Source organism: Lactuca saligna, chromosome 7 (genome assembly GCF_052625555.1).
Source record: "Lactuca saligna cultivar CGN05327 chromosome 7, ASM5262555v1, whole genome shotgun sequence".
Taxonomy (NCBI): domain Eukaryota; kingdom Viridiplantae; phylum Streptophyta; class Magnoliopsida; order Asterales; family Asteraceae; genus Lactuca; species Lactuca saligna.
Genome location: NC_136423.1, coordinates 89000852 through 89010841, shown reverse-complemented (window position 1 = coordinate 89010841; position 9990 = coordinate 89000852). Strand labels below are relative to the sequence as shown.

Below are 9990 nucleotides of genomic sequence, written 5' to 3'. Positions count from 1 at the left end.
CATTTAATTCATATTATAATTTCACAACATTATAATATATTAAATATTGATATCAATTTGAAGGTATTGTGACATCTGTTCATGATATAATATGCTTAAAACAATACTTAAATTTTAAGTATACACTTTCAATAAATTAATTTATACATTTTATATAATAAAGTTTGAAAATAAAATTTTCAAAACTAAGGATATAAATAAAAAGAAAAGATGATAGTTCAAGGGTTATACTTATAACTAGTTAAGGGTGCATAATGTAAATTCAAAAAAATATTGGACCGAAGTTGTGGGTTGTGGGGTCTCCTCCTAACACCCCTATTTCTACAAACCTCTTTTCAAACATCCCTATTTTACAAAAAAAAAAAAAAAAAAAAAAAAAACCTTCTACATGGCCACGTCTTTGCTGGTCCCTATTTGGTTCTTTTTCGATGATAAGTGCAGCTGCAGGCCCGTTCAAAAATTATTTTTTTTCTTTAATCGATCCATTATAATTGGTAAAATTTACCAAAAGTTGAACTATCCAAACCAAAAGTTTCATGTCACGATTATTCGATTGAAGCAAGTTACTTTAGCTTATGATTACAAATTATTTCATATAGATGTTAGTTGCATGTTATATATGTTAGTTACATGTTGGTATTCATGACATAATTAACCATCATATCTTATCACTATGGAATTATGGATTCAGTAAATATCTTATTTTTCTATCAATCTCCGAATCCTACACCAATTTACCAAAGTATATTGGATATTAAACAAATAATTTCAACATTAATTAGGATGAAAAAAGAAGACACAAGTTTTAAACTTCTGTGGAAAAAAGGACAACCGATAAAAACAACATAAAATCCCGACTTATTATAGCATCACCGACAAACAACCGACTATCAAAGCCATCATCGTACTCAATATCCAATTCTGAAAGAAACCCTTCCCAGATCCGCTGCAAGTCAACTTATTGTCGTGATATGTGCATTGAGGCCGGTTCCTGAAATCGAATGAAAATTATACTACTAGTTAGCAACCATATAATTAATATGATAAGCGTGCATATACGTAGTACAAGCATAGAGGAAAAACCTACTTCGATGCGCAAAACGTGATAATGTAATCGGCTCCTGTACAAGTGAAAATACTTGATGGATCGTCGTACGCATAACTATACGAAGTAGGACAAGCATTCTTAAATTTCTTCGAGTAATACGTTGGTTTGCACGTGGCAGAGTTCCCATAAATACCCCGACAACAATACTCATCAGTGTTAAACACATCACAAGCACTTCGACAAGCCACAACCTTACCACCAGCCTTAACAGAAAGCTCCGAAGGGCAGTTTTGGCGCAAGTCGCCAACGCATCCAGCAACGCTACAGTTTCCCTTACCATTAACGGGCCTAACAGACATTGGCAGGTTAAAGCCGTCAACAAGACTAACGTCGTAAAATTCCAGTGGGGTGAGGGTGAGCTCAGCAAGCGTAGATGGGGTCTCGCCGGAGGCAGTGCACTGGAGTGATGAGCCACATCGGCCGGTAAGGCATGTTCCATTGCCGGAGCTGTCGAAACTGCACTTGGTTCTACCCCATATCCGACCTGACCAACCGGTGGGTGCTGTGTGGACTCTGGATTCTTTGGATTTTAGGGCGTATCCTCCACCACCAAAGCTCTCGCCGGGGGTTATGGCAGGCCATATTGTCTCGTCACAATCGTTAGTTATCGTGAAAACTCTTGCACAGTCTGATAATATGTTTCCTGTGAATGCGTTACCGAGTTAGCTATGTTAATGAATCTATGCACAGGAAAGAAATGGTGGTGATTGTACATACCTGAGGAAAGGATCAAGATCCCGAGGAAGAGCAAATGCAGAAGGGTCGGAGTTGGTCGTGCCATGGCGGTGGTTGAGATGATGCAGGGAAGATGAGATTAGGGAAGAATATAAGGTAAAATGCATGCATGTGGTTTGGCTTGTGGTAATAAAACTGGAATACGTAAATATGGAGTAAACCAAAGGAATCGTCAACATCAGTACTAATCCTTACTCTCAAGCTTACGAGATTCGATTCTATTCTTCCATAGTTGCAAACGTAGACCTACCTATATATAGTTAATTAGTTGATCAAGTTAAACTTATATCGATTAAAATTTTAAATGTAACATATTTTTGTCATTTTGTTAAAAATACTTTTTACAATTTAATATGATAAACTATAAACCTTTTATCTTTTAAAAAAACTTGACAATTTAAAATAAGTAAATTACACTTGTTATACCACTGTATGTAACTTCTATATAAAATTGTACAACATTCCAACTTAATTGAATTGAATTAATCAAAATAGATCATCAAGTTTTAGGAAGTTTTACGAGCTATTAGGGGTTTTCGCGGTGCGGTTTATCCTCAAAACCGCAAATCGCACCGCATATACGGTTTGTTATTTTCGGGAACTACAGACCGCACCGCAAAGGTAATAAACTGTGTTATGCGGTGTGGTTTTACGGTTTTTGTACGGTTTATGCGGTTTCATAAACATAAATATTAAATTTAGTTTTAAACATAATAAGTGTGTGTTGTTTTATATTCTATAAAAAAAAAAAGATTAACTATCTGTCTTTATGCATAACATCAAAATATTTTACAATATTTTAAAATTATAATATGAACTTATGGTAGTGTAAACACATATTTTTGATATAGTTGGTTTCCCATTTTGACTCATGTTTATCAATGGAAATCTCATAAACACTATTAAGGGTATTAAAAGTAGTAAACATCTAGCGTGTTGTATGTGTGTGTGTGCATATATATATATATATATATATATATATATATATATATATATATATATATATATATATATATATATATATATATATATATATATATATATATATATATATATGTTGCAGTGCGGTTTGAACCACGCTCTGATAACTATAAACCGCAAACCGTACCGCATAGTGCAGTTTATGAAAACTACAAACCGCAAACCGCACCACGAGCATCCAAAACCGCATTATGCGGTGCGGTGTGGTGTGGTGCGGGCGGTTTATACGGTTTGTGCGGTTTGATGCACACCCCTATGAGCTATCACTAAAAGGAAAAATGGAATTAGCAGCGACAGAAGTCGCCGCTAAAGCCAAGAAAAGTCGTCGCTACTATTCTGTTGCTATTGTTCAAAATGTTGTCGGTAAAGATATTTCTCGTTGCTAATGCTTCTATCGCTAATAATACCCTGTGTCGCCGGTAATAACATTTTTCATTTTTTTTTTTAAAAATCGATGATTTTTGGTGCAAAAAAACCAATTCATAACGACATTAAAAGTAGAAAAAAATTACATAATAACATCCGATTAGATACCAAATACTGTTATAACTAATTTCATACCAAAATAAACAATCAAAGTTTTATAATTGTAACAAGTAGCAAACTGTCACGACGAGTGTAACATACAAAACACAAAGTAATTATCCGACGAGCCATCATCTCTGTTTCCATCATTTCCTCCTCAATCTTTCCATGATTAAAAAAACGCACAAAGCTCCTCTCTACATGTCGGGTCCTTGAGTATTGCTCGAAGATTTTCCAACTATATAATAAATAACAACATATATAAACTTGTAAGTTGAATTATCAAACATAAATACAAACTACCAAAGGAGATTGCTATTTCTTTCACTTAAATACAAGAAATACCAAAAGTACATTGTTATTTCTTACACCTGGGACAAAAAAACAATTACCAAATCAACATGCATTTATCAATGCCAAAGTATATTGCTATTTTTAAACTAAGACAAAAAACCAAAGTACATTGCTATTTCTTGCACTTGGGACAAAAACCCAATTGTAACACCGTGAATTTTCAAAATAATTTTTCACAAATATAAAAACATTTATCATTTAGTTTTCATAAAACATTAAGTTTAAAATCTCAATTCACATCATACAAAATCCCAAGATCATATATATATAAAAAAAATCTCATGTGTGTGTACAGATCAAGTCGGCGCCTTCCCACGGTCATCCCTAGTACCTGAAACAACAACACCAACTCTGTAAGCACAAGGCTTAGTGAGTTTCCCAAAATACCACACACATAACACATATAAGCCACTCGAGGCTATAACTCTATGGGTCCATGCACCCAAACTCTGTGAACCCTCAGGTTCTAACTCTGTGAACCTTCCGGTTCCAACTCTAAAACATGCACAACATAAATCACATAGATATAATGCAGTACAACACATCACATACATATATCATACAAATAATCTGATCACATAACTCTGGTTACCTACTCAAGATAAAGTATAGTGAGAAGACTCACCTCGTGTATCTCGATAACTCGCGAATCCTGGATATCACTCGTGCTCGATCCTCCGAGCTATAATCCTCCTATAACATCATATGTCTCTAATTAACACTTTTACCACTAAGGTTGACTACCCCTATCAAGTCAACACTGGTCAACTCTGGTCAACGATCAACTTTGACCGGACTCGGTGAGTGCACTAGGGCGACTCGGCGAGTCTAAGCGTTTTCACCAACTCTCTAGGGTTCCCTTTTTGACACGTCGAGTATTCCCCTAACTCGACGAGTTCCACCTGGTAAGAATCGCAGGGCCACCCCGACTCAACTCGTCGAGTCTCAAGAACAACTCGACGAGTTCCAGTTCGACTCGAACCACCTGTCTACACTCTCTAACTCTTCCTGAGTCACTGAGTCAACCCATAACTCGGTTGGACCACTCACTGAGTGGTTTAGGACAATCTTCATGCTACTCGCCGAGTCTGTTCTTCAGACTCAGCGAGTCCATGCCATGCATCAACTCAAACTTGCTTCTGAGGTCAGATCCGCTCCAACAACTCATAAATCTGGCTCTCCTAAGCATATTCATCACGTAAAGTCTGTGACTTGGTGCTCATAACACACTCCTTGACTCATAAATGGTGTTTTGACTTCAAACACAAGGACCCTAATCCAAAACCCCCATGGATTCATAAAAAGCTTGGGCAAAGGCACACTCTGGACCTCCAAGGGTCCAGATCTAGAACCTAAATCGCTTAAGGGACTAAGGAAGCTGATGCAGCGCAAAAAACAACACAAAGATAAACAAGAATGAACATGTTGATTCTAAAAGAATAGCCAGGACAATCTCTTCAAAACCACGTTGATTCTATGAATACCGTGGGATTGGCTTCAAATCTGGATTAACACACAGAATTTGGGAGAAAATCGAAAGTTCATAAAATTGATGATCGACCGTCCAAATTACATCAAAAACAGTTAAATAAGAAGCAGAAATTAAAATGAAACCCTAAAAGTCCATGGGCCAAATACAAACCCAAAAACAAAACCCAAAAATTAAGGAAAAATAACAAAATTGTTCATAACTCCATTTAGAAAGCTATTTCTGGACTCAAAAATGGGTAAGTCCCCTTCGGGTACTTATTTAGACGTGCTCCTTGCTCCAAGCTTCGATTTGACTGGTCGTAGGCCCGAAACGGAGATTCGTAGCCAAAGTTATGGCTATTTCCGTGAAGCTCCTTTAGTCACACGATCGTGGGCCTATAGGAACGTAAGGGCCCGATCCTCCATACTAGGGCCCGCATCATCCCCTCCTGGGTAGACAAAATTCAACCTCGAATGTGCACCATGGTCATCATCAGAAGAATCCCCATAATAAGGAAGCAAATGCTTTACATTGAAAACATCGGAACAACGAATGTGACTTGGCAATTGTAGACGGTAAGCATTGGAATTAATCTTCTCCACAATCTCGACCGGTCCAATCTTCTTAGCTGACAGCTTGTTGTACTCACCAACCGAAAAACGATCTTTAGTCAAAACAGCCCAAACAAAGTCACCTACTTCAAAATCAACTTGTCTGCGTTTTTTATCTGCATCTTGCTTGTACTTGGAGTTAGCTCGGACCAAGTTGTCATGAACAGCCTTATGAACATCATGCAGTCCTCCAACAAAATCCTGCACTTTCTTTGGAACAACCCTAGAAACAGGCAGTGACATCAAATCAAGTGGTCCCCGTGGCTGAACAGAATAGACTACCTAGAATGGACTATATCCAGTACTTCGGTTGATAGCATGATTATGAGCAAACTCAGCTTGACAAAGCTTTTGATCCCAGGTCTTCACATGATCACCCACTAAACAGCTTGACAAAGCCTTTGAGTTCCTTGTTGATCTTGTTTGTCTTGGAGCTTCTAGAGTCACAAATGTCACTCCGCTAATGGCTTACAAACACCAATAGCAAGCAAGATGATTTAGGAGAGAGGAGAGGGGAGGAATTCGGCCAGAGGTTCCTTGGTTAAGGTTGTGTGTCGAATTCCCTCACCCCTAGGGTCTATTTATACTTGTAGACTCCTTAAGGGTTTCAACCTAAACCCTAATTGGATAATCTTCTCTTAAGGCTATCCAAATCCATTCCATAGATAACCCTATGGACGATTTGAGCTATCCTAAAGCTCTTAGAATCCGTCCAAGGTATATCCAAATGGATTTACAGTCTAAAGTCTAACTATCAAACAATTGACAGTTTATACCCTCTTATTTAATTAATCTCTTTAAGTCACCAAATTAATACCAATTAATTTATGACTTATATTAATCAAATAGCCAAATATTATTCCTTATAATATTTACTCTCTCTTAACAAATCATCCTTCAAGTTGCTATGGTGAAGGCAACCTAAAAGGACCATGCACAACCGGATATAGTTATAGCCTTAGACACTATTCCAACAATCTTCACACCACCAAACAAGAAACTGTAAGTATTAGTCCGCCCGTTATGATCTATGTTACGAGCATACTCCCAAGGTCTGCCCAACAACAAATGACAATCATCCATAACAACCACATCACACCACACATCATCTTTATACGTGGTACCAACAGAAAATTGAACAAGGGCTCGTTTAGATACAGTGACCTCGCCACCCTTCTTAAGCCACTATAGCTTGTAAGGCTTAGGGCAATTTTCTGTTTTGAAAGCCAACTTTTGAACTGCTTCTTCAGATATAAGGTTATCACAACTTACTGAATCAATAACAAAAGTACAAACCTTTCCGAAAATAGTACATGTCGATTGAAAGATGTTGTGTTTGAGCCAATCATCAGCAACAACTTTTGGTGTAAAACAAGACCGCCTTACCACCAAATTTACCCCCACATCTCCAGTCACAACTTCCTCTTCGCATTGATGCTCTTCGTCATACACAGGGGGATCTTCGTAATTTTCACCGGCATCATCATTTTTCCAGTCATATTGCTCAGCAAACAAATGACGTTTTCCACCCTTCTTGCACTCTGATTGTCGGTGACCTGTCTCCCCACAACTAAAACACTTCAAGATGCTACTAACAGTTGTCCTAGGATTTGGTCCAACACTGTTAGATGTCGGTCTTTGTTGATTAGCCACAACACGAGGTACCATACCACCCATCCCAGAACTTCCTCCAATATTGGCAGTTGAGGACGAACCTCCCACCCGACGACTTTGTTTCTCAAAAGCCAACGCCCGTTGGTGCGCTTCAGAAATACATACCGGGTCAAACATATTTACAGAGTCCATGATTTGGACCCGTAGACCCCCAATATATCGAGCAACGAGTTGTTCCTCTGTCTCCTAGATATCGTTTTGGGCAATCAATTGGTAGAACTCAGTTGTGTAATCATCAACTGATTTGGCACCCTGCTTCAGATTTTGCAACCGTTGGTACATCAACCATTGAAAATTATGGGGTAGGAAGTTGGATCGTAAACACTTCTTCATCTTCCTCCAAGTCACGACCTTTGACTTTCCAAGCCTGTCTCGTGTCAGTTTCAGTTGTTGCCACCATGCAGATGCCCTACCACGTAGCCTGGTAGCAATCAATGACACTCTTTTGTTTTCAGGGACTTCTTTGAACTCAAAAACTTCCTCGAAAGTAGCTAACCAGTCAATGAACCCCTCTGGATTCAAACTGACCCCGTCGAATTCCGGTATATCGATTCTCATTCCGGCCTCCCAACGCCTATTGTCACCTCTATGATCACGCCTTGGCCGCCTTTCTAGATCATCTTCAGAATATGAACCGTCACTACCGCCGAACGGGTTCCCAAATTCACCATCTTCCACTTGAGAATGTGTTCGAGACCTTTGCCCTCCTCGATTCATCAGTTTGACCATCCTATCAGTCAGTTGGTCAACCATTTGATCCATCCTCTCCTCCATTCGTGCCATAATACGTTCTTCTAGTTCTTGCTCTTGAACATTAGCGGGCGTCCTGTTTCTCCTCGGAGGCATTTTGAACCAGGAATTCGGCTTTGATACCAACTGATGCAGCGCAAAAAACAACACAAAGATAAACAAAAATGAACCTGTTGATTCTAAAAGAATAGCCAGGACAATCTTTTCAAAACCACGTTGATTCTACGAATACCATGGGATTGGCTTCAAATCTGGATTAACACACAGAATTTGGGAGAAAATCGAAAGTTCATAAAATTGATGATCGAACGTCCAAATTACATCAAAAACAGTTAAATAAGAAGCAAAAATTAAAATGAAACCCTAAAAGTCCATGGGCCAAATACAAACCCAAAAACAAAACCCAAAAATTAAGGAAAAATAACAAAATTGTTCATAACTCCATTTAGAAAGCGATTTCTGGACTCAAAAATGGATAAGTCCCCTTCAGGTACTTATCTAGACGTGCTCCTTGCTCCAAGCTTCGATTTGACTGGTCGTAGGCCCGAAACGGAGATTCGTAGCCAAAGTTATGGCTATTTCCGTGAAGCTCCTTTAGTCACACGATCGTGGGCCTCTAGGAACGCAAGGGCCCGATCCTCCACACTAGGGCCCGCATCAGAAGCACTAGATCTAGCCATAAAAGGGCTAAATAAATATAAACATCAACATAACAGAGAATAGCTCGAAGGTAGTGATGGGTTTAATACAAACAATCCTATGTGTCCATGCAACCCTAGTATTGGATCTATGTTTTCACTATTAGTTATACAACTTTATGAACACAAAAAGAAACCTGGCATGCTACTATAATTTTCAAAATTCATATATAATGCTAGAATACATACCTTTTGTTGTTATATAGCAATAACAACTAGTTCCTTGAATTTCCTTAGCTCTTGAAAGCAAGTACCACAAGTGTAGCACCATATGCAACTTAGATGAAGAGGAGAAGAAAAAGAGGCACCAAAAACGGCTGGAAACCCTAATGGAAGTGTTGTCCACGTTTTTGGGGCTTAAGGGTCCCTTTTATACATGTAGGCTATTAGGGTTTACAACTAGGAAACCCTAATCTGACTGCTTAGGCCCTAAGCAGCCCATGGACTCCTTAAACATATCCCTTGGACGATTTCTAATGGGCTTCCCATAGAATTTGTTCAACCTATATATTATTAGGTGATCCATAGCCCAATTATAATTATCTTATAATTACAACTTCAGTCCCCTAAGTTTAATTAATCCCTTTTAGCCACAAAATTAATTCTTAATTAATTCTTGACCAATATTAATTAAACAATATGATTTCTCCTTTAATATATTATTCTCATAATATATTAATAAATCATATTTAAACCTTTCTCTTCTTAAATCATCCTACATATTGCTATAGTGAAGGCAACCCAAAAGGACCATGCTCATAATCGGGTCAAGTACATACCAAAACAGTTATGGACTTAGACACTAATCCAATAGTCTCCCACTTGGATAAGTCTAATAACTATTTTCCGTATGACTTCAGAACCTGATCAGCAATCGTAGCTTTCAAAAGCCGCTGTCAACTCTGATCTTATCAGATAGCGTGTCCTCTAGATAAGGGATTATATATTCCTCCATTCTCAAGATATCGTATAGACAAAAGACATGAATTTCAATCATTCTCTCTATACTATTTCCCGACTTCCGATTCATGACGAGTGATAACAGACTACAATTGAACACATCAACTTAGTCCCGGCTTGGCC

The 9990-nt window shown here is 38.2% G+C and overlaps 1 protein-coding gene across 1 annotated transcript; it reads right to left on the bottom strand.

Moving 5' to 3' along the window:
- Positions 1-752: 752 nt before the first annotated feature.
- LOC145006426 (pathogenesis-related thaumatin-like protein 3.5) lies at positions 753-1951 on the bottom strand. Its single transcript, XM_078965513.1, has 3 exons — positions 1826-1951; positions 1088-1751; positions 753-991 (listed from the first exon to the last, which is right to left on the bottom strand). Exons 1-3 carry the CDS (start codon positions 1887-1889, stop codon positions 862-864), a joined length of 858 nt encoding a protein of 285 aa, XP_078821639.1. The 5' UTR covers positions 1890-1951; the 3' UTR covers positions 753-861.
- Positions 1952-9990: the final 8039 nt, after the last annotated feature.